Source organism: Sinocyclocheilus rhinocerous, unplaced genomic scaffold, assembly GCF_001515625.1.
Source record: "Sinocyclocheilus rhinocerous isolate Xijiao unplaced genomic scaffold, SAMN03320098_v1.1 scaffold1402, whole genome shotgun sequence".
Classification (NCBI taxonomy): domain Eukaryota; kingdom Metazoa; phylum Chordata; class Actinopteri; order Cypriniformes; family Cyprinidae; genus Sinocyclocheilus; species Sinocyclocheilus rhinocerous.
The window spans coordinates 587595-613565 of NW_015640486.1; the positions used below are offsets into that span (position 1 = coordinate 587595).

Here is a 25971-nt window from a genome sequence, read left to right on the forward strand (position 1 = left end):
TGTGAGTGTGTGTGTGTGTGAGTGTGAGTGAGTGAGTGTGTGGGTGAGTGTGTGGGTGAGTGTGTGTGGGTGAGTGAGTGTGTGTGTGTGAGTGTGTGTGAGTGAATGAGTGTGTGTGTGAGTGAATGTGTGTGTGTGTGTGTGTGTGTGTGTGTGAATGAGACTTTGTGCACCTCTGTAGACTAAATCTCAGCATGCATTTACTCATCTCACCTGCACAAAAACAGATTCAGTATTGCACAAAATCAATAAAAACAGTGAAATACAAACTCAGAATATGACACAAACCTGCAATAATTAAATATGTTAAATAACATAGATAACCTTTATGTATTTAATCCCATTTTATTAACCAATGTCTTTGCTGTTGACTTTCAATGATCCAATTCAACTGCACTAAGAAGCAGAAATGACTTTAGATAAACATTACATTTGTGTTTCATTTTTTATGATTAAGAACAAAGGTGTTGAACTTTCTTCTCATGCATCCTATTTTTCATGCAATCCAGAATGGCAGCACAGCTGAAAGCATTCACTTTTGGTGGGAAAGTGCTTTTACGTTTGCCAAAAATAGAACTCTTTCATATTAAAAACAAACAAGCAAGCCCAGCTGAGATGAGAAAAAGTAATGCAAAAGTAACCTAATGCATTACTTTCCATAAAAAGTAACTAAGCAAGTTTTAGGAAGTAAGGCAATATCATAATGCATTACTTTTAGTACCTATGATCAGATGAACCTAATGCATGTTAATATGCCCTCTACCATTAACAAATTACATTCTATAAGCACACATATGTGTTGTAGCAATAAAATCATAGACATACTACATCCGCCATGTTGGGATTGTCACGTGACTTACAGTAACAGTACAGTATCGGCTGTGTTGTTTTTTTCCATCATTTGTGAATATGATGACTCCTGTAAAGCATAATAATTAGTGCTGTCAAACGATTAATCGTGATTAATATACATAATAAATGTGCACAGTACACACACACATATTGTGTAAACAAAAACTTTTATTTTGGATGTGATTAATCGCGATTAATCGGTTGACAGCACTAATAATAATTAACCCTTAATAATACACTTTCCATTGTAACTAAGGGTTTTCTTCTTTTAAAGGGTTTCTTGCAAGTGGGCCCAAGTATTGTTTTGCCTACTGTTTCATGACTACAGCTTATTCATCCATATTCATTCAGCATGGCCTGCTGCTTTTAGCATATATATATATATATATATATATATATATTATAGCAGGGAGGCAGGCATGTTCAGATGTGCCAGTTGGTATCTAAAAGCTAGGTTCATTACGCAAATGAAAAGATTTGAGAAGATTACCTAAAACAACATGTAGGTTTAAAATATTGTTCAGCTTGTCAGTCAATGTTAATTTGCAAATGAGGCAGAAACCGTAAAACTGGAAAATACATGACATGTCACAGTGAAAACATTTGTCTCGCGTGATGCATAAATGTCTCAACACCTGGGAATCTGTGCTGTCATAGTGACAAAGTAGCAATTTTCAAATATGTAGACAAATAAAATGTACAAATGTAACATTCTATTTATCAATGTAAAAAATTTTTTTTTTAATATATATTATATATATTTTTTATTCATGTTTGTTCATAATGCAGTAACTAATGTAATTTTGAGATAAAAAAGTACTTTTCACATAAAAAAAAAAAACATATTGCTGGTAAAAATGAACATTAACTGAGATTAATAAATTAATAACTATTATTAACTAACAAGAAATGAATGAGTAAATATTAGCACTCATTTGAATACAGTAGTTCACTATTAGCTCCCAGAGAACTTCTAAGAAAATATTGATCGCTGAGTGCTATTACTGACCAATCAAAACATGTTTCTTGTTGGTTAAGAGTGGAGACTAAAATGTTAATATTGCGAAGCTTGTTTGTTGTGGAACCCTGTTTTGTTTTTAATTAATGCTGGAGCAGCAGTCTGAAGTGTTACCAAATGCTGTGAAACACTGTTCATTGATACTTTGTGATACCTAAAGCTTTAACTGATTTGAAAGAGCTGAACACTGTTGTTTGATGAACAGCTGGATGTGTGATAACACGCAGATGTTGTACGTTAGATAATAGCTGCTCACGTTTAGTTGTGTGGCTCTGAGACTGTGCGCTTTGTCACTGTGTGTTTTATTCAGTGCCAGACTTGTTTGCAGCGCCTGGAATAGAAACCATCCTTCAGCAATCAGAGCTTGGAGGAACTAGATCCTGTGCCTTCAGTCACAGCTGCCACAGTCTGTTCAGATGCTTTACACCAGTTGCCCTTCAGCCGCAGCGTGAGAGTGAGCCGTGGGTTTCCTCGAGGTCTTCCTTCAGCTTGCCTCTCGCGAAAGCGTAGGTGCTCGCGTGTGAATTAGAGCTGTTTTATATTCCTGCATCTCCGGCTTCTCATTTCAAATATTGTCTTCATAAATGAGGAGGTTTTGGGAGTTTAGAATGACGCACTATCTACTGTTTTTGAAAGCAGTATGCAGTGTGCAGTGCACATTATGCATGCATTTCTGTCATTTTTTTCTGTATATTTCTGATTAGACTGAAGCCAGGAACAACAAATCTACAAGCTTGGAAACAGAGGGTTTTTGTAGATTGCTGACTAAATAAATAAATAAATAAACATAATTACAAATAAATTAGAATAACTGTTTATTAGTACTGTGTTTCTCAGCATGTGATGGGCATCAGAGAGAACGGATTTAAAGTGCTTTTCATTACAAAGTAATTTGTAATCTGATGCATTAACTAACGAACTGACAAATAAATATCGCCCTTCTGTAGCGTCAAACGTAATTAGCTGCTGCACTCTTTTTGTTAGTAGCTTGTAATGTTGCTGACTATTTTTTCACAATGTTTGCTGGTCTATAGTTGAACTTCTTTAAATGATGTGTAGCTTGTAGTTTGTCAAGCCGGGTTTAAAGTAGTTTCCCCAGCACTGATGAGCAGTTTTTCTCTGTAGCCACTTACAAATCAAAGTTTCAGATGGGTTCAGGTAGCAGACGTGGTGTGGATTATTCCAGCCTGAGGGAAGTGTTGTTCTGAGCGAGCGGGGAGCGCACAGATTAATGCTATTAGTAAACCCAGGACAGCATGACATCGGCTCCCTAATCTACAGATAATTGAAAAGTGTGGGAATGCCTTGTATAATCAAATAACAAATAAATAAAAAAAACAGAAGCAAACTCTCAGTTTAAATTCCATAATCATCTGAAACTGGGGTCAGAGCTAGAATCAAACTGCATTAACTTCACAGAAACACAAGAAGACGACATGAGAAGGGCTTCACCCGTGACGCTCATGACTCAAGAACGGTGTCCCTCTCACAATACAGTCCCAATAGTTCGAGCTACTGCACACAGACACGATTCTTTGACAGCTGAAAAATAATGCAACTGCACTGTTCAGTACATTGAGCTCTCCTCTAGTCAGCGAGCCTGGTAAAGCCAGTATAAATGGCTTTTTTCCCTTCTTCATCAGGTCCGGGACACTGTAACGCACACACAGGAATACACTGGTGGACTCATCTGACTGCTGCCAGCAACGCTGTGTGTGGAACTGTCCATGACATGCATAAAATAAAACAACAAACACACTGTATTTCCATGGTCTTTGCCCAACTGCCCTAGATTTACAGTGCAGTGTCTCTAGCGCTGACTGTGTGTCTCAGAAAGATCTTGAAAGAAACTACTGCAACCACTATTAAACTATTCTATTTAAAATTGTGTTCTGACAAAATGAGTTAATAACTGAAACAGTAAAAGAGAAAGGTCAATTTATTCTGACTTCCAGGCATCTGAATATTTACACGTTTAATTGTCCATATTTTAATTGAAGGTATGTCATAATAGAAACAGCATGAATTTAAATTAGAAAAAAAAAAAAAAAAAAATGTAATAAATGATTTTCCTCTATTAGCCTGCGGGGTTGTAGTGAAAGCGAAGATGTCTGAAATGTACATCTAATTCATGGAAATATTAAATAAGAACCCCATTAATTAGAATAAGTATTCAATTCAAACACTAGTGGCCCATCTTACCTCAATGGTCTAATTTTATCTTTTCACTTCAAAATAAAAACAAAATCCTTCAATCTAAAAACATTAAAGGGTTACTCCAGGGTTACTAACCCTTTAACATTGATCCACAAATCCGTCATTAATCAATAGACACTAAAAACTTTGATAATGAACATAATAATGTTGGGTGTGTGGCTCATCTTACCCTACTATAGTAAACAAGGTAACCCAGCGGACACCTTCATATCAGTTTGACGTCAAGTATTAGTCAAGACCTGATCAAGATGCTGTAACATCATTTTAAACTCAGTTTGGACAGCAATTTCTTCCAGGGGTAACTGGGAGAAAACTGGTTTATTGTAAATGTAGGCCAAAATGTTTGACGTTCAATTTACATCGAATCACCGTCATGTCAAGTATTTGACGTCACATTGATTTGCATGTTTGACCTGTATTTTAGACATCAGCTTGTTGTTTTTCAGCATCTGTGGGTGACGTCAGCTGTGATCCAGGGCTGTGTTAGACTGCAGATTTCAGTGGGCTGTGTTTTTCTCACGGCACACTTGGTTTGAGTTTGAATCGCTAATGACCCACCTGAGCACACAAGTGTAAAATCCATTGTCCTCCATCTCTGCGGAGCGGAACCAAACGGAGTCTCCCTCCTTACTCAGCCGGTGACCCGAGAAGATGATGGGCTCCTCGGAGTCGCCCTTGTTCCTGTACCAGATGAGCCGCAGCTTGGCATTCTGGGCCATGCTGTAGTTGGTGCGTATGTAGCTGTAGAAGAGAGCGCACTTCACCCTCAGCGGCTCTCCGGCCAGCACACGGTACGTCTTCAGGTCCACCAACCAGTCGATACAGCCGTCCACTGCGGAGAGAGAAGACGCATCCATTATTAACACCCCCTCGCTGTCATATGCAGGGCTTACTCTGGGAATAGGATAGATATCTGGAGTCTGAAACATACGCTCAATGCCAAAGAGCGATAACAATGAATCTGAGGCGACATATAATTGATGCAATGCTGAAAACCAGGTTTTTGTATAGGACTTCTTAGTACCGTATTGGCCCGAATATAAGACGACCCTGATTATAAGACGACCCCCCTTTTTCCAGATGTACCTTTTGGAAAAAGGCTTTTTAAAAACCAAATCTTGTTTTTTCTCAGTTAAACACATTTTGTCTTCAATTATTTTCATATTGCATATTTTTCCTATTTTAATTTTTGTTTTGAAAGTATGGTAAAAACTGGTACAATGTACCAACAATCACATTTAAAAAATATACACTTTTTGATATACCATTAAAAAAAAAAACAGGTAGCCCATCTGAATTAGGACATTTAGGCTATCCATCTAATAGTAGCCTACCAAAATCTTATTAACAGTAGAAGTTAAATCTTACTGTAGTCTTCAAATCTGGGTTCTGTCTTACGTTTTAAAATCACAAAGAGAGTTTGGTCCCATCAGGCTAACGTGACAGTCACGACTCATGCAGCTGTAAGGTTTGTTTTTACTCGCGATCTTTACAACACGCATTACATTACGTATTTCATGGCACACTCGTTTTATGCGTATTTGGCGTATTTGGCGACACCTCTCCATGATATCAAGTGTCCTTCATGTCTTTTATGGAGTTTCTTCTGCTCATCAAGGCTGTATTTATTTGATCAAAAATACAGAAAAAACAACAATATTGTGAAATATTATTGCATTTCTAACATTGGTTTCCTATTTTAATATCTGTTAAACTGTAATGTATTTCTGTGATGCGCAGCTGTATTTCCAGCATCATTACTGCAGTCTTCAGTGTCACATGATCTTCAGAAATCAGTATAATATGCTGATTTATTATCAGTGCTGGAAACGGTTGCTGCTTCATATTGTTTTGGAACCTGTGATAATTTTTTCAGGATTCTTTGATGAATAAAAGGTTAAAATAGAAATATTTTCTATCAATAAAAGTTTACTATCACTTTTTTCCATTAACACATCCTTGCTGAAAAAAATATTCATTTCTTAAAAAAAAAAATACTGTTAAAGACTACTGTTAAATAATATAAAATCTTTAAATAATCAGCGGCTAAACGCTTTTATGAAGGTAATGATCAGAGCGAAGCAACCTCTGAAACAGAAGCAAATCCCCTGCACTGCCATCAGCAAAGAGCAACAAAGCCGTTTCCCTCTCACACACACGACACTCGCCGCACGCTCGCCGCGCTCCAATATTTCACACTGATAGAAAAATGAAACCCATCAAAGTCACGGCCACCTATCAGCACCGAACGTTGGAATTTATGAGCAATTACAGAGGTGTTTGTGTGTGGATACTGACTCATCACTGCACCCGCCTGCCATCACATTAATATCTCTCACATTCAAAAGCTGCCAGCGCCGATTTATGTCAAGCGCTGTCACAATCACACATTTATGGCATAGATTTTTGTTATATACGCTCGGCCTGATGAATCTCACAGCTGCGGGAAAGATGGAGGGAGAAAGTGGTATCACACATGACTGGACGGGAAGAGAGGGTTGATTCTGAAGGGCTAGAAATCACACACACACACACACACACACACACACACACTGCCTGACCTGCTTCCAGCGCGCCGGCTCGCTCTATTATCAAGCAGTACAGCAATTCCAGCTATGAAAGCTGAAGGGGTACAAAAAGTCAATATCAGAACAGCAGCCCACCGAACGCTTTGTGCTGATATGCAATTTCATTGCCGACATGCGTCTGATAGCTTGTTTATAATTCTCCTAAAGTGTGACTGAACAGCTTGTAGTGGACATGTATCTTCAGACAGAAGTGGAGCCGGCTGGACGAGGACGCCCGGGGTGAAGCGGTCTTATCAAAGGCTAATCAATATGGAAATGCAGCGAGGGTTAGGGCACGCCATTGCACCTGTATGCGGGATGCGTTTGATCGACTGCAGCGCAGCTTTGACTCTCCGCAGGCCGTTCATTTGAAGCCTGTCATCGCCATAAAGACTAGAGAGGACCATTAGTGAGCTGCTGTCTATGTAGGCAGCTACCTTCTAACTAAACCGAGCCTGATTGGAAACATTCTCCACAAACAACCTCAAATACTTCCAATGTTACTGAGCTAATGATGAAACAAACTAATGAGCACACAATCTATCAGGTGCATCAGCGGCTTTCATTAAGATTATTTTTATTGCATGAATGTTAACAGTTCATTAATTCATGATTAATTCATTATCATTTAGTATATTAATCCGCTTAAGATTCATTGTAGCTTTCAGTAAGTTTCAGGGATGAATCTCATGAATAATGAATGTTTTCAGAGAATGGTTTACTGTAAAAAGCCTTGCTGTTGCAGAGGCTCACTATGCGTCAACTGGCAAAGAAAAGGACCATTTCAAATAGGAAAGAGGACTTTTAACTCTAAAGGCAAGGAGTAAAAGACGAATATACCTGATTATTAGCCTTAGCTTGTAGCTTTTTACTAGAAAAATAACCCTTAGTAGTGTTGTGATTTTCGAAGCAGTTGCTCTGAATCTGAGTGAACCTGTGCTCGTCTCCGGTGTGTTGGGTTTCTTTTAGAAACAGTGAGATCATGAGGGCATTCAGTAAGTACTGCAGCGACCTCTGCACTTCTGAAAGCTGTAGATGACAGTGTGAACGTTCATGTGAAACAAAACCAGAGCTGGCAGCGTATATGTGTTTGACAGAAGCTCTATAACAAAACTAGCCTTTTCATTTGCTTCCATTCCCGCTCACTCATAAGCCACGTCATTCAGTAGTATCACCCGTCACACCTCATGACATAAGAGAGGATTGTTTCAATGAAATCCACAAACAAGCGGACAGAGAAGTGTAAACTGGGCCTGATTCCCTCAAACAAAAGAACACTGACTGCAGAGTCCAGCACTGATCACACATTCTGTGTCCATGCCTTTCACCGCTTTCCACTGTAAGGTCATCACTCATCATCGCAAATGACTTCTTAAAAGGAGGACCATGTTTTACACTGTGAAAGCATCAAATATTTAAATAGGTGGTCATCTGTACTTCTTTCCAACATTTTTAAGTTAAGTGTCTTTCTACAGAGTTTGTCTTCCACTTGTTCACTGGTGGCTTGAAGCCTATATTCTCTGTAGAACAGTATGTATTGTGCAAACTGCTACAAGCTGGACTTGAACTGAAGGAGTTTCTCTTAGTGATTGTGCATCTGCAATAGTGAGGAGAAAAGAAAACACACCTCATATGATGGATAGAAAAGAGTTTTCTGTAATGTACAGAATGTAGCCTGGAGTAGGAATGAGACGCTTGTAAATTGCATATTTTCAAAAGATGAGCACTTGCTTTCCTGGATACCGTTGGTCAGTATAACATTTGGATGGTAAAACAAATACTGCACGGTTTACTGGCGCGTTTAACCTGAGATCTCGCCGCTGTCCTGCTGGAATAATCCACTAGATTCGCGCTTTATCAAAAGCCAACCCACCTTCAATGTCTGCTCAGTGCTTACGGCTCTAGGCCAGTCAGCAGCTGCCTTTGTGTTTAATGGGAGCTGATCATATTCTTCTCTTAAGTGTGTGCTTAATTGGTGTCATCGCTTGAGGCGCAGCTACAGAACAGACCAAAGCCTAATTTTAGAGCTATTTTTACATGATTGGTTTGGTAAGAGGTGTTAAGCGGCGCTTACACAGAGGTTTGACTGGCCACTGGGCAGCGGTTCAAACGCAAGGAGCGTAACACTTATTGTGCTAAAATTATACAGATTTTTTACATATATGAGTTCAGTTTTAGTTCAAGAGAACAAGCTGCGGTACTGAACTGACCATCAGGGTGCATTTCTGTCATATTTCTCGTAGGAGAACATACCAATTAAACCTGCCAATTTTACATTCCATACTAAATATGCTATACACATATTGTAGTGCATATTCACAAAGGTAACTGAAAGACCATCTGGCCTTCCATAATACACAGCCCCATGTTGTTTTCAGATATGAATTTTTCATTGAAACCATATGCTCGTATTACAGCACCATCTGAAATACCAAATGAATTTCTGCTTTTATAATTATTTTTCACTTATATTCTGTTACAGTGTCATGATTTGGCCACTGGACCGATCAGTTAAATCAGTATCCACAACCACGACGTTATCCAACACTTATGATTGAATTAATAAATAATGCATCAAGAGTAATAACGTGGTTACATAAGCATGCATGAGATCTCATTAGAGCGAGACTGATGAATAATCTACAGTGACGACAGCGCAGGTCTGAAATATTCCTGATCACCAAAGCAGTGGTCATCTCTATGTAATAAGAGTAGGAAAGAATATGCCAGATTCATTTATCTCAGCCTGTTGTATAAATATTGCTGTGCGTTTCAGACTCATCTGTTTGATCCTGTCAATAGCGTTTTGCAATTCAACATGAACTCAATAAATGCACACAGTAGTTAAAGTCACTAGTTAATATAAAGTGTGACCCGAGACTGCTGGATTCTTCATATCACTGCTGAATGTAAACTGCAGTATATTAGCATCCAGCTCTAATCTGCTAAATGCAACTATGAGGTCTGAAGATATTACGATATTATATTACAGACATTATTCTGTAAAGCTGCTGTGAAACAATGAAAAGCGCTGTATAAATGCATTTGACTTGACCTGAAATGAAACTTGCTTCTGGTTTCTCGACAGCACTGGAGCTCAGGGAGTCAACTTGAAAGCAAAGCCAAGACAGCGAATTAAGAAGTGAGCTTTAGGTTTTCTCAAGAAAACATGAGCACTGTTGGCCCGTGTGGTGTCCCACTTATTAGTGCAGCTGTTTAACTGTGAAACCCACAGCAGAGGGACTGAACAGAGCGAGCCACTATAACTCGAGAGAGAGAGAAGAGGACAAATCATAAGCTCCAGCAGTTCAAATGAAAAAGAGCGTATGAGGTGAACAAAGAGGAAGACATGACAAACGTCTCTGTGCCACAGGACAATAAAACACATACAGACTCGTCAAAACTTTAAAAAACGCATTTCAACGCATTTCTCAATGTCAAGCTTCGAGAAAAGGATTGCATCAGGTAATGAGTTGAATCCGATAGGAGCTGTGAATGTGTTGATGTGTCTGCTCTGGAGTGCTAAGTGATGAATTAGACGAGCTTGTCCTTGTGAATGTTTGCTGATCATTAAAGCGGTGAAGCGTCTGGACACTGACAGACTGAGACACGAGCGCAGAGACCGAGAGAGAGAGCGGCTCTTAATGAACTCGCTCACAGCTCAGTGTCATGTTGAGGCTGCTTCCTGGACACTGTGTCTTCCTTCCATGAATCAGTGTGACATTTGCCTCTGACAGCCAATCACACCGCAGCAAACACAGTCAAGCCCTGAAATATTACACATATAGAGCCCTGGCAAGGAAGCTCTGAAACAACCGTGTGCTGTGTGACATTATGATAGTTGTGTTGCTTCATTTTTCATATGAAATAATATAAGTTCATCGAGTCCGCTGAAAGGATGTGGAAAATTGAAGCAGTTAAAGAGGAGAGACATGTTTCATTTAATAAGAGCAGCACTGATTGAGTCTGTGCTCAGCGTCAGTGTGTGCTTGTCAGTCATCTGTATATTACACATTTATACAAAAACATGGCTTAAGTGCATCAATAATGAAGAGCATGCGTGGTGGTCTGAGCAGTCAGCTCTGAAGTGAAAGAGCTGTGTTTCAGTGACTGGCGTGTGATGTGTTCTTGTGGTGACCTCAGCTTTGTTTTTTTGCAGCTGTTTTTAAGGTGACCTGATCAGGCTTTGGTCCACCCGGACTGTGTTGCTTACAGGCTTTGAGGTGTTTGCCATGTTGGCTGTTCCTGTAATACTGGTCAAAGAGTTCACAACAGAAAACAGACTGAGAAAACTATTTCTAAAAGAACATACCGTGCATCTGAAACACTCATTACATTACTCTGCTGTTCTATATGAACCTCTGAATATTACAATAACTTCTGTTCAAACGAAAACAAGTAGTTATAGATAATAAAAACAAAATCATACATTACAGTAAATATCCATCATCAAATTGTATTTATTTAGTTGTTTGTTAGTGTGTGTGTTTTAGGTTTGCTTCAAAAATGTTGCAGTATGAAATAATTAGTCATGCTGTTCGCAGAACTCATCTGTTTGAAATGATTTTGACATAAATGAAGGGTTGAAGGACAGAAGTGTATTAATATCTGTCTGTTCGTGGTGTGATTTCACTGCATCTCTGTCAAAGCAAACGGGCCCCAGAGTTTTTATGACTGATGAAGCCGTATATTAACTCCATTATTTGCCATGACAGCCTGAAAATACCTCTTCATGTGCAATAACATTATCCTTATGCAAAATAACTGCACTGATAGCATCTAAAATATAAAGCACTTACTTTCACCCACACATAAACCTGTAATAATAAGCAGATATATGTGCAGTCACAATGATGTTGGTTATTTTTAGTATTTTAGTATGGATATTTTTACGCTCTCAACCCCAATCCATTTCTTGACATCATCTACAGTCACAATACTTTATTTCAAAATAGACAAATGACTTCAGTGCTGCATTTCCAGTGCTTTATTCTGAGTCACAGATGAGCTGATCCTCACACACACGGGACAGAGCTCGTGCTCTACAGGACTGACGCCACGCGAAGGGTCGAAACAAAGTCCACCGCTTCAGAAAGTGCCCTGCCACAAGGCCATTACACGCAGCGCTCAGAGTTCATCATTCACAGTCATGTGACCCAGCGACTCGAGTTTGAGTTACGCAGAAATGTAAGTAGAATTCAAGCTGTTTTGTTTTGTTGGACTCAGTGAAGGAACTGAAAAATGTAACAGCATTGAATAAGCCGTTTCCATCATAAGATCAGCTGTGGCGAATGATGCTGTGCTGCGTTGTCATGGTAACATGATGAGGAGGAAATTATGCTGCATCCAGAGCCTACAGAGACTCACATCACAGACCGTATCCTCACATTTCTGAAGACTTCATTTAGAATCAGTGTGTTAAAGGAATAAATAATGATGACAGAGTGTCCATTTATTTCCAGCCTTGGGTAAAGTGATAGAATCACTCGAAGTGAATGGAGTAAAGCACTCAACATAATGCAGTGCAGTGTCGAACCCGTGATGAGACTGACAACAGTCTAGTGAAGAAATGACATGGACACAGAACACTAACCCCTGTGTTCTTATACAGTACAGCTCAGAGCTGTGGATGGCACTCGTCGATTGTGTTTTCTCAGCATTATAAGAGTGTGAGTCCTCGTGTCCAGCTGCCGGCGGTGAGCGTGTGAGTCTGAACTCTGGTTTGGCAGTGAATGAGAGTCAAGTCACCTTGATTCCTGCTGCTTTCCGGACTGAATCCTGCGTCTGACCCGTCACTAAAACCTGCCAGCAGCACTCAAACCCACTGGACTCGTGAAGGACACAACGCAGCATGTCTGAGAAATCTACATAGATGCACTCATAATAAGCAGATTTTTCTGTTGTAATGGTCTGTTCCCGTGTTTCAGGTTATATTCATTTGCGGCAGGAGCTTTGGCTTTGGCTCCTGTTAGCTGGATTATGTGGGCATTTATGGCACCAGCCTTCAACATGCTCATTAGTTCGGTGTTTCTCTGGAGACAGGTGATTTTCTTCGAGCCGGATCCAGCACCTGTGCCAGACACCCTTTCACACGCACCCAGACCTCACAATTCAAGGACAATTTAACATTGCGCTGCATCCAAAACTTCATGATGACGTCAGACAGCAGCCGCCTCCATCAACAGTTTCTGAATGCCTCTGGAAAGTGAATCAAGCGGTTGGTTCCAGGATATGAGTTAGTTTAGCAGTGCAGTGCTGGAGGAGGAGGTGAAGAGCAGTGCTGAAGCACACGTCTCAGGAGTGAGCAGTGATGTGATGTGATGTGATGTGAGGAGTGTAATGACTGTTGAGATGTCTGATCAGGGCAAGACTACGCTCACACTGCACTTTGATTGTGTGTGTGTGTGGGGGGGGGATAATGGACAGGACATAACGCCGCACAGTTCTTAATAAAAAAACAAAACAGAAATATATGTCATAAATGACATTTCTGAATCTACCATGTTTGCTCACAGCACAGCAAACCATGCATTCTCTGTACTGAGTCAAATACTTATTTATCCTCTCATCAAAATATCATTAAATTGTACATAGGGCAACACAATTCTTCTACGCATTTCTTCACACTCACCTGTATAAATAAAATCCACTTACTCCAGCATGACTGTAGTGCAGCTCTGGCTTTTGTAAAATACTCTCCAAACACATCTGTGACCTCATTATATGAATTCTACTGCATCGTAGAAATGTTACAAATTTTGTATGATTTGTTGAAATTTATACAACAGTTCTTTCTGGTCCTCGAATCTGATTGGCTGATGAGAGTGCGATATTAGAGTCCAACAGAACTCCAACAGCTGGTTCACCGTTTGTACTGAAGTTGCTGTATTTCTCACAGCAAGTGTCATGGCGGACGCCTAAATCCACTATAATTTTTGTGTTTGTGTAAAGTTTTGTGTCACGGAATGTAGTTTTAAGAGTTTTTTAGGCTAGAATGTACTTGTTTGAACTTCAGATGTGCGGTTTGTTAATAAAGATAATGTCTGTTTGAAAATGTGCTTCGATGTTTTCGGATGTGTGAGCTCCAGAGCATCAGCGGTCATTCAGTGCTCACGAACCCGCAGAGAGAGCGCCTCACCTCGGCCAGATCTTCTGGAATTTACCGCTGGCTCTGATGTCTCTATAGTGGTTAAACATGAGATCTAATTCGTTTCGGGTAAATCTAATGGGCAGTCTTTGGTCTCATTCATCTATTATTTGTTCCAGAGCAAATAGTTTTGGCTGAGGGCAAAATCTCCTCACGTTATGTAACTTCAATGCTGTATACCAGAGCGCTGTCTTTGTACTTGACTGAATTGTCCAGCAACTTTTATGATTGCTGTTGTTGTTGTTTATTAAATATTATTATTCAACAAATAATATTTTAAATAATAATGGTAGTATTTAGTATTAGGACACAGTGTGTTTGTGTGTTCGTGATAGTGATTTTAGTTACATTGTTCCGCCATTAGATGGTGACAAGAGACTGTTTTTACAAGTCAGAAGACTTTTATATTGAAAAAGACTGAAATGGAAGTAATTTTTACTTTTAACAACAGCTTGTAAGATGCAGCAAACAAATGCACTGAGCAGCGCTGTCAATGGAAATCACCCTTAACAGATGAAAGGATAGTACGACAAAGATATCGCTTTCCTCAGCGGACATTCAAACTAAAGTTTTATTGTGAATATGAGATTGATCTGAAGAATGAATGCTGTATCAGATGCAGGTAATCACACTCGCTCAGTCCATCTCTCTCTCATAATACTTTACTATACATAATAAACTGCTTTTAATAGAGTAATACAATAAGCTTTTAATGAAGCAACTCAACGTTAATTTGTTACTAGTTCTAAAATGATGTTTTGGAATTAGTAACGGAGGCTTGGCTTGGACTCAGCTGTTAAACTGTCAACTTTACATTTGAATCTGTGGCGGAAGGAAGTAGTTCTGCACAAAAGAGGGCTTTTAAAGACACTCCATTGTTGTTCCTAATTTATATACACACTCATGCCGTCGAACTGTTGTATAACAGTTCATAGACGTGAGATATGGCTGTATATCCACACGCTGTGATGCTGATATACAGCCATATCTCACATCTACGAGTGTGATATTGCTCGTATATTTTTTTTCAATAGATTGGTATGTGCCAAATTTGGTGTTATTACCAGAGATTTTAAGGTATGGTTGCTAGGTGATTTAGTTTTGGAACCTTCAGAAAACTTTAACTCAGTTTTTCTGAAAACTGACTTTGCTGACTCAACTTGAAACAAGTGTAGCTCTGTCATTTTTGTCCAATTCCAACACACATAAATACATTTTTACCATTTCATAGATATATTTCAGATCCCTTCATTTGAACTTACACATGACCACTTCTATAAAGAGTATTAAAGTATTTGAAGTTATCTCCATCACCAAACATATACATCACCCAAAACACTGTATATCAGAAGCGGTGGTTCATTCAATAGTCAATGAGCATTTAATGTCACTAATGTACTGTAAAACCTTTGTTATAACTTCTTATTGTGTAATCCTGTTGAAATAATTTGGCTCCAGAATCACACAGAACAGAATGAAATCATTTCAAATGAAATAAATGAGTCAACTGTGAAAAACAATTTTGAACTACATTTCTATTGTAGATTTTATGTCAATTCCATACGGTCACTCAGTCAGCAGCTTCCCGACACTGAAAGAGCATTCGAGAAGCTTGTTTCATCACTTTTGAAATCCCATTTGATGCTGTCAGTGGTGCAGAAATGACTCACTTTCATTAAACAATGTTTTAACAAAATTAGATTTTTTTTAACCTTCAATTATTCACATGCAATTTAAGGTCAAGCTGTTAGTCTACTTAATTCATTTTCCCACTTTAAAATGATTCTAGAATGATTAAACATCCCATTAATTGATTTCATAGCAGTTTAAAAAAAAGTGGGGTGCACGGTGACTAATTATGGAGTGAAAGTGATCTCAATGGCACAAGAAATTGAGATGTAGCTCAAGCTCTCTGGAGACACAGAGAGAGCACATGGAGAAATACAAAGACAAACCGTAGAGTCAGGACAGAAAGAGAGAGCGGCGGTGAACAGATGACGAGCAACCCAAACGCAAGAGTAGAGGAAGGACACAGAGAAGCACAGGAGAAGCTCTGAGAGGAAACAGATGGAGCGCTTCCACCTCCTCATAAGCAGCACACGTCCAGCTCATCCTTCACCCCGGAGCCTACAGCGCTGACACCTCCTGCAGCGCCACGCCGCGCCAGGCCGAGCCTCCTTCACTGACAGCTCTGACTCCACAGGGCCCGCTCGCATTATATGCACCTGTGCTGTCTGCACTTGCCACTTCTGTCCCTCGCTGGCCTGATATGAATGACACTCATTATGGTGAGAAGGACTTTACAGCGTGAGGCGCAGCACTGTAAGTGAAGCCTCTGACTGGAGCTCGCTTCCATCCAGCCTCATCAAAACACAGCCCATCCCCACACTCACAGCAATCAAACCATTACAAAAGACCATTCCTCTGAACCAAAACAACAACTACTAACACTATGACCATTCTCTGACCATCAACCAATCAATCAATCAATCAATCACCTAAAATGTCTCTATCTCAACTAGTATTGGTAAATTAGAAATTGGAATCATTTTAGTAAATTGGATCAAATTACTTCCTGAATACATCTTCATGGTGTCATTGTGAATGATTCACATTCCGTCTGGATCCAGCCCTCACAAAGATCTGAGATGACCGAACACCTGAGAAGAGATGATGCCAACCCTGAAACAACATACAAAACTACCAAATTTTGCTATAGGTTTAATCGCAACATTGCTGTTGATTGTTCACCGTCTGTTTGATTACATGTCATTGTGCACCAGCAGCTTGTTTAACATCATCTTACTCTCTTGAATTTTGTAGTTCAGGTACTAGACATGGGCATTCTTAACGGAAATCATTACATGACCGATGATGAAACGTATTCTCTTCAAGGCAAACTCTTATTTGAGACTTGAATGACCATGCCGACTACCTGAGATTGACTACCTGAGATTGTCATGTTGTGTGAAAACACAACATGAAAAAGAACAAGCATTATCAACAGGTGCAATAATTTATATCTAGGCCGCATTAAAAAATGCATTCTGTAGAACAATCCTTTTTAGACAATATTATACCATTTTACTGTTTTTTATATACATGTATATTATAATATAAATGTTTAGCAAAAGAGCACGAAGCATTTGTTTTATACATAAATTGTCTAAGACGATTAATTTGTCCTAAGTCTGATTTTAAAGGCAAAGCTCAGACCCAATTTAAGGATAATGCTGCACTGCACAGAGCTCATTTCAACAATCTATTAATTGAATTAATTAATCCTAATATTAGCATTTACTAATACAATCACATGTTGTATCTTGTAGCTTTTCCATCTGCAACTCGCACTTGGCAAAAACTCTTGAGGATCAGTGTGGCCTGTCTGTGATGTGTCTGGAAGTGGTTAGGATCAGACGCACAAAGACAGACAGACCTATCTCATGCCTGTTTTGTTGTTTGCAAGTGTACAGCAATATTCAATCTATGTCAGATGAGCAAAAAATAGAAATTACATTGCGACAGTGTAATCGCAGTCTTAATCAGATAAAGCCAGACACTTTGATCAGCGTAAAACAGCACTTCAGGCTAATGCATCATTTACAGATCATTTAGTTATAAAACAACAACCACAAAAACACCCCAAACTCCACAGTGCTGTTCTTATAAACCTGCTGCTTGAGAAAGTCTCCACTATCAGACACATGTCAGGACTGATTTGGGAATAAGCACGGCTCTGGAGCTTTTGTTGCTAATGCTAACCCATCTGAGGTCAGAGAGCAGTGTGTCTGTTTGGTGTGAAAGCTGTTTTCTTGAACACGTGTGTGCAGAACACTGGAACCGGTGCGTTGGAAATGCTTTATGTGCACTACAGTTCTCAATCCAGTCTAACTGCAGCTGATTGATTTCTCACAGCTGCTTGTCTCAGAAAGTGGAAGCTGCGTCTTCTGCTCCAGAGTCATTTCATCGCAAACGATTGATGAAAACCAACCACAGCAAACGTAGCACAGTTTGGTCCCCAGTAAAACAACAGAGCTGGAGACGCTGGGGTAGAGTTTGATCTGAACATCTGCATGTCACTTGTGTCTGGCGGCGAGGACGCTGGTGAACCGAACTATTACTGATCTTAACGTTTATGAATGGCATTCACGGATCTCATTCTACTGTACGTTGTTGACATGTTCCACACATCGGCTCTCGGGCTCATGTTCAGTTTAGGAGAGCATGTAAGTCAAGACTGTACAGACAGAAGGCTGGCCTAATGTTACGCTATCCTACCCGAGCATTCCAAGATGCAAATATTTTCATAACAATGCCACTCAAAATGTAAAAATATACAAATATTTTACAAATTAAATGAGGTCCCTTTCCTCTCCTGCACCGTTCACCTTCTCCCATGTTTCCTCCATCTCTGTGCATCTCTGTTGGTGGCCTTGTTTGTCTATTTACATCTACTATCATCACATGTCTGCATGTGAAACACGATTTTACTCCAATAAGGTGGAAAAAAAAACAAAAAAACATTGACCATGAATGTAAAGAAACGGAGTTGCTTGTCAGGTTTTCCTAACAAGCAACCATATTTTTTAAAATAAGCCCCAAAAACTGCAACCCGCGACCGGTGATTTTTTAACGTGACTTCAAAAAAATGGAGCCCAAAGTCCCGTAAATTACGCAGACTTGGCAACTGTGGTCCTGGCCGTAATGTCCATTTCTAAAGGAGGAGACATTAAGCCATTTCCCCGATGGACAGCTGGCCATTTGTTGTGAGTAGCTTTTCCACTGAACAAAATTATAAACGCAACACTTTTGTTTTTGCCTCCATTTTTCATGAGCTGAACTCAAAGATCTAAGACTTTTTCTATGTACACAAAAGGCCTATTTCTCTCAAATATTGTTCACAAATCTGTCTAAATCTGCGTTAGTGAGCACTTCTCCTTTGCCGAGATAATCCATCAACCTCACAGGTGTGGCATATCAAGACGCTGATTAGACAGCATGATTATTGCACAGGTGTGCCTTAGGCTGGCCACAATAAAAGGCCACTCTAAGCAAAAACAAAAGTGTTGCGTTTATAATTTTGTTCAGTGTATAATTAAGCTTAGTTTATAAAACGGATAGTTCCGGTCCTTGATTATGATTGTTTGAGCCGCGTTCGAAGCTGTTGTAAATTACTCTACAAACATACACCTTTGTTTACGTTTGTGTGTTGCTCGGCAACCACTTTGTTGCAACCACGACTGTTTCTGAGGAACTACATTGTTTGATGGAAGAATACTATTTTTTTAATATCATTACACTTTATTTGCTCTGTTTTATTTTGTGAAACCTTACTACGTATATGAAATAATGCTTCGCGTCGTGCCTAACAACGGCCCTTAGCTGTTATAAATTCACTGTAAACCACGGCTTCTTGGGCTTATTGCTTTATTAAACAATTACATACGCTGAGCGATTCACTTCTCCGTCTTGCAGACGCACTACAGTATCTGAAGGATCACGTGCGCTCCAGAAACTCCACTCACACTGTAGTCACTCATTTGTGTAGAGTTGAACATTTCTCAACTCTGTCATGTCGCCGGACACGTACACATGCTGTCAACAACAGTCAGTGTCACTCAGATCGCAGGAAGTCGTTGGCTCTCTATTAAAATGCATGGGATCGTGTTGCTTCATTTCGTTGGCACTGTGAACTGGGCTTAAAAAGAGATGCTAGCTAACTAACAAAAACTGTTATTTACAACTCGACGCAAAGGGAATATACGTGAACACGGTCATGCATTGAAGTGAACTCTATACGACATAGCATTTGCTCTCCTTGTTACAGATTTCTCTCGCTGCAGGTCTGGTGTGGCAGCACTGCACCAAACTCCACGCCGCTCTGATGGAAGGAGTGCCAAGGTGCTCACATGGCCCTGAGGGGCCGAAGCACAACAGCAGCATCAGTCTTGAGTGACACGGTGTCTCAGAGAGACGGCCTCACAGACGAGTCTGGGAATAAGAGCGGGAGCAGGGCTCTGTCCGTCTGCACGCCATCTCAATGCACACAGTCTCAGCGGACGCATGCGGGAAAACAAACAAGAACTCATTTAATGCTTCACTAACCTCTCTTAGTGACACCAGCAATCCTGCACTTTCTCTGTCTAACCAATCTCTTACATTGAATCAATCACATAGTATATATATATATATATATATAAACTGGTGGTTTAGTAGCTGCATTGATGAAAAACAAAATCACTACAAATATCACAGTGTCTTAGCCTAGATGTTACAGTCACATAATGTTTAATGAGAATTTTCTAATGCAACCGATTACAGTATAAGCATAGAGAGCTAAAACAAGCAAATAGAGCTGGATAAAATCACTTATTCGGGAACTTAAGTGTCTCTCAATGAAAAACGTATAACAGTGATGTGAATTTGAGTCTGTTCTTCATGCTTACAGTAACTGACCCACAGACAGTGGAAGAGTATCAACTGCTCAGTGTTTAACAGCTGAAAGATCATTAGTGTATGCAATTTGAAGCTATTGATAAATCTGTCATAGTTTATGTTTATTTCTTTCAGTCTTAAAGGGGTCCTATTATACTCTTTTACAAAGTCTTGATTATGTTTTGGGGGTGTACTAGAACATGCTCTCATGCTTGGTGGTTCGAAAAACACATTATTTTTCACATAATTTACATTATTAAAATACCTCTTTCCCCAGGCTGGCACAAACGGCTCGATTAGTTCCGACTTTGATGAAGGTCCACCTTCCGAAAAACAAAATGTGTTGTGATTGGTTAGCTGTCCCAGTGCGTTGTGATTGGCGAACAGCTTATACGGTGTTTCAGTACTGCCACGCCCCTTGCGCCGTCTTTCAGCAAAAACTTTTGGCGAATCCGGCACTGTACTCCCTCGTGTTGTGGAAGCTGTCCTCAGTAAAATGCACAGCACACAATAGCAAATTGGGGTTATAATGCTCAGGAACAGAATTAAAAAATAAATTGCAACCACCGTTTCCTGACATCATCCGCTTTCGGAAGCCCAAACAAAGACGTTGGGGCACGGAGGTGAAAAAAACAGCATTTCAGTCCTTTAAAGAAATCAACAGCAGATATATAGGCCTACCGTTCTTCTCTAAAATGATGTTTTGCATGAAAGCAAAGGATAAGTCAGTTCATCTGTGTGCACATTTATATAAAGAAAATAATGAGCAAATGTGTGAGAGAGATGGGAACACACTAACTTATGTGTACTACAGTGGGAAACAATAATTTGGCTTACTGTAGGGTTACCTGGACTTCCAGCTGATTCACAGAAGGTGTAGATCTTTGTGTCATTTTCTACTGTAGATGTCGATGAATAGCACACATCCATTTGAATTCAATATTTTATTATTATTATTATTATTAATATTTAATATTATTAATAATACGTGTTTAATTTCCACAAGCTACCTGAGCGTTTCTTGAACTGAGGGCAGGCGTTTTAAATGGCTATGGCAGGTCCAGTAATTCAGGCTTCACGCGGCTCGGTCACTCTTGAGTCGGCGCGTGGATCAGACACAGGCCTCACGCTGGCGCTCACTCATCATCTCACTCGCAGGTAAGTGCCCTCAGGAAATGGATAAATGTGTGTACAAACCCTCAGCCAATATCCCAGCAGGCTCTGGGAAGCGGGGTGAGCCGCTTCATTTACCACATTCTTCTTTCGGCTTTGAGAAACAGTCTCATGCTGGGAAACACTCGTCTCTCCTGTGCCTGTTAACACAGCTGAGGATCAAGTGGAATACAAGCATATAAATTGGTTTACTTCGACTTTTAACAACACTGTAAAGATGATTTCATCATTATTTTACGACAACATCCCTGTTTCCATTCATTTAAAGTACCTCTGTTATGCTAAAAGTTCTTCATTTTGTTTTGGAGGCCTCCTACAACAGGTTTACATGCATCTAAGGTCAAAAAACACTTTTAAATTTTCTCATAATATAATTATCTCATTTCTCAAAGACTCTGAAATGACTCGTTTGAAGATTCAGTCTCTCTAAACCCCTCCTTTACATGAGCCTACGCTGCTCTGATTGGTCCAGATGACGCAGTCTGTTCTGATTGGTCTACTGCTTACAGCACATAATGGAAAAGAAATGCCCATTACAATATCTGAATGTCAGCTCGGGAGGCTTCCTCAATCCTCAACGACTATAAACATCATAATGACAGTGATGATGGTGTTGATTTTACCATATCAATTTGAGTATAAAATATGCACAACAATAATGAATCAGAAGCCCTTCACCTTCCCCAGCTCCACCTGTCTAGATCTTCTACGGGCTAACAAACGTTGGGATCGTGGGTACTGTAGTTCTTCACAGTGTAAGCAGCAGCTGATAGTGTTTCTGGAGACACACCAACAGTACACATTTCATTTGTCTCCATTATCTGACCCTTACATAGTTTCCATATAGGTATTTATTTGCATTTGATCGTGCTGCGCTTATTATCATTTACTGTATATAGTTTACACACTTTTAGTAATTCATCTAAATATTGTACTGTTAACCAGCTCACATTATTAAGCAAGCACAAATATTGACAGCATCTAAAAAATACTTTTTCTATCCTATGCCAAATAAGCTATTCGGTCACATTCCTAGTGCCGTAGAGACAGTTCCAAACACCCAGCTAACTGAGAAAATGTGTTAATATGTTAATATAGACGGAGTATAAAATGTTCTGTAACACATGTGAAGCATTACAAACCCTGCTCTGTGTAGTTTACTTCTGTTGACAGTGGCCTTTCAATCCCAGTGGCTCATTGTAGAGTGGGTAACCCGCGTGACTCAGCGGCCTCAGAGAGCTCCGATGATTCAATCATCCACAGCAGCATGATGGAGAGATGTCAGCCCAGGTCTCCGCTGCATGTGTTTGCCTGTCTAGATTCCATTTAACACCTGTGCACGGTCTGCTGTGGATGGCCTGTGCAGGGGCGAAACCACGACTGATCTCATGCCACTGATACTGAGACACAAAACAGCATACCCTTACATGGAAAAACATACTTATCTTCAGCAAATTAAACAAATAAACAGGAGTGAAACTGACTGACTGGTAACTTTACAAGGAACTACAACAGAATATGATTGATGCATTATAAAAACAACTGTAATGTGGAATATATTGTGCATTAAAAAATTCAAAATGTGAAGAACAAACATGTTTGTGACAATTGCAGTTTCACTGAGCTCAAATGAGCCAGTCTTCCACAATCACATGTGTATGAATGAAAGTTAACGGAGAAAAAAAATCTAGTGTGGTCATACCTTTATTATACGAATCTGGTGATGATGCAAACAAACCGTTTACTTCTGAAACAGACAGTTTAACTGATTCACTGAAATGAATCAAACTTTCCAACTCTAGTGCTGTTTTTGCTCCTGAAGTTTAAATCTATTAAAACATGTCTGTCTCAACAAGGACTGTCTTTGGGTAAGGGGCTGTTCACTGGTGCACGGCCCATTTTGGTCAAATTAAGTAAGCAGCAAGGTGCGTTTGTTTGCATTTTATTTTCCGATTTCAATGATCTCGTTACCATTCAACCCAGCTTCACTGTTAGCTTTAGTAGGTGAGCTGACTTCTAATGGGCAGAGAGACAAACAGAAAACAGGCTGGTGAAGCACAGAGTACGCTTTGGAAAAAGTTACCTGCGGCTCTGGGACACGCTTTATTTTCAGTGGATGGACACAAGCTCTGTCTCAGGCTGTGCTCTTGTATATTATAATTGTATATTATATTGTGAAAGTTCCTTTTGTCCTGCAGCCTGTTCAGCCTGATTCTAGAGCAGACAGAGATATATTCATACCACTGCTATTCTAAAAATCTACATTCCTGAGCATCGGTGACTGCGGAGCGTCTGAGGGCGTTCCATAGCACTTCTGAAGCTACGGGACTTTACAGTACTGTCCAATCATTCTGAAAAAACTCACTAGCAAACACATTTGTAGTGGACAAGACAAACACATGCTTGTTGCCTTCAAATAAGACACCAGCACATATCGGGGAGAATGAGGGGTTAACATTAGCACACAGTGAGCCCCAGTCCCAGAAACTGCTTTGTTCACCCTCGTTCTAAGTGTGGATGATTGTAAATACTTACCTATATTCTTTACCTTAACTTACAGCCACAAAGAAAAGTTCAGCATTTCAGAATCAGGTTTGGACACCATGTGTTCAGTGCAATTTCTGAGTTAATCTGGAAATATTTTGGAAAGCGAATAATGGATAGGAATGACCTTTAAGAAACAGTTCTAGTTTTAAACTTTATGCCACTGAAGCTTACAGACCAGCTTTCACAACAGCAGCCAGTCACGTTGTTGGATCAGAAAGGTGCTGAAGGGTAATCCGCTTCTTGTGAAGAAGGGAGAAAAGTACCCTCAAGCGGACATGTTGAGCTAACAGAAAAGAGAGAGTTCTGGAAAAAGAAAGAAAAAACTGTTTCTGAAAAAAGGACTCTTGGAACTCAAAAGAAAGTTCAGTATGACGACAACGATCTTATGCCCACCATCCTCCTCCTGCAAACAAACCGTCTCTTCAAGGCTCCTCTATATGCACATTCCAGATCATCAGAACCTTCTCTCCATTAGTTTGTGTTGTTAGCACTTCATGTGCTATTGCTTCCTCAAGATGGATCACTTGCTGTGTTTTACATATAAACGTAACTTTGGATAAGCGCACCTGCTAAATGAATAACTGTAAGTGACCTCTCAGACTCTATGTAACTCCACTGCTTTGACAGGCACAATACAGGGTTGGATAATCTGGGTCTTTCAGGATTCGTGTGCTTTTGCTTACTGTATGGTTTCTTTCAGGAACTGAGAGTAGCGTCCAAACAGTTCAGCTCTTATAGGTAGGCGAGTATGTGAAAACATGTCACCAAATTGATTTGAAAAATATTGTCGTCTGCATTAGACAAGATAAAATGAGAACAGAATGCAGCACAATGATCAATGATCTGCACAGAATTTGATTAATTGCACATCTGGAAGTTCACAACGCTCACATTACCCGGCTTTACATTTTTATACACATCATACAATTTTGTACAAATCAAATGCATTAAGATGAAATTACCAATTTGTTCTGTTTTGTCATGAGATGGCATTGATAATAAACATGAAGAAAATAATTATTTACTAAAATTGAATTGTTGAAAAAGAATGTACCACCTCGTATAATGCACACAATCCAATCCAAAGCTTTTTTACTGTGTACTTTAGTAGAAATGCTGTTCAAACGTCTGACGAGGTTTGACTTCAGCTGCAAATGAATCCGATGCTTTGAGGGCAGTTCTGTCTGAGACACACGTGAATCAAACTGAAAACTGGGCGCAAACGCTGCGATGGCCGTCATGTAGCTGGAGGTGTTTCTCAAAGCTACAGCAGATGTCTTGAGCTGAACTGCACACGAGAAGAATCTCTGAAAACGAGCCTTAATGATTCTCTTCAACGCTCTCTAAAGCATCTATGAGACAAGATCTTCTGACGCAGAGAAATACCTGAACATGTTTTCAACATAATAAGATGACCTTACGGCAGAATGAGGTCAATGCATATCAGAGTGTGAATAGTGCATTTGGGAAATGGTGTGAAAGTCTGATGCATTCCACCGTATAATTCTGGAAAGGTTTTTCAGTTATGGACTCTCATTTGACTTCTTTAATGTGATGTATTTTTTTGTGTAGGTTTCAGTCAGCGGCTAGCTTCTGTTTGTTTGAATGGGGAATGATGGAGATGGAGATGATGAATCAGTGGCAATAGTAAAGCGTAATGTCACAACCAAATATGAACTCATGTCACACTGTGGTTTAGTAAATGAGTCAAAGACGTTAAGATGTCCGCATCAAAAGAAATTTACAAAAGTGATTTTATGTCCATAGAAAGCACATTAAATGTAAGTAAAGTGTCTACTTTTAAGGTTTCAAATACGTTTTTGGAGGATAAAATGTCAAAATTTGGTTGAAATAATGTTACATTGTCATTCAGTGTAACACAATATTTACGTAAAAATTCAAACAACATGCTTATTCTGACGTGTACATATTAAAATATATAAAACAATAAGGGAGCATATTAAATTTTATTGTGTTTTAAATGAGTAAAAAATTCTTACTGACAAATGGGCAAA

General features: G+C 39.6%; 1 protein-coding gene across 1 annotated transcript in view; it reads right to left on the minus strand.

Annotated features, from left to right (window-relative positions):
* Positions 1–25971, minus strand: part of il1rapl2 (interleukin 1 receptor accessory protein-like 2) — a 201675-nt gene that overhangs the window by 78966 nt on the left and 96738 nt on the right. The window contains exon 3 of the mRNA XM_016569340.1: positions 4646–4919. Coding sequence (XP_016424826.1) covers positions 4646–4919 — 274 coding nt within the window. The remainder of the gene's footprint in view (positions 1–4645; positions 4920–25971) is intronic.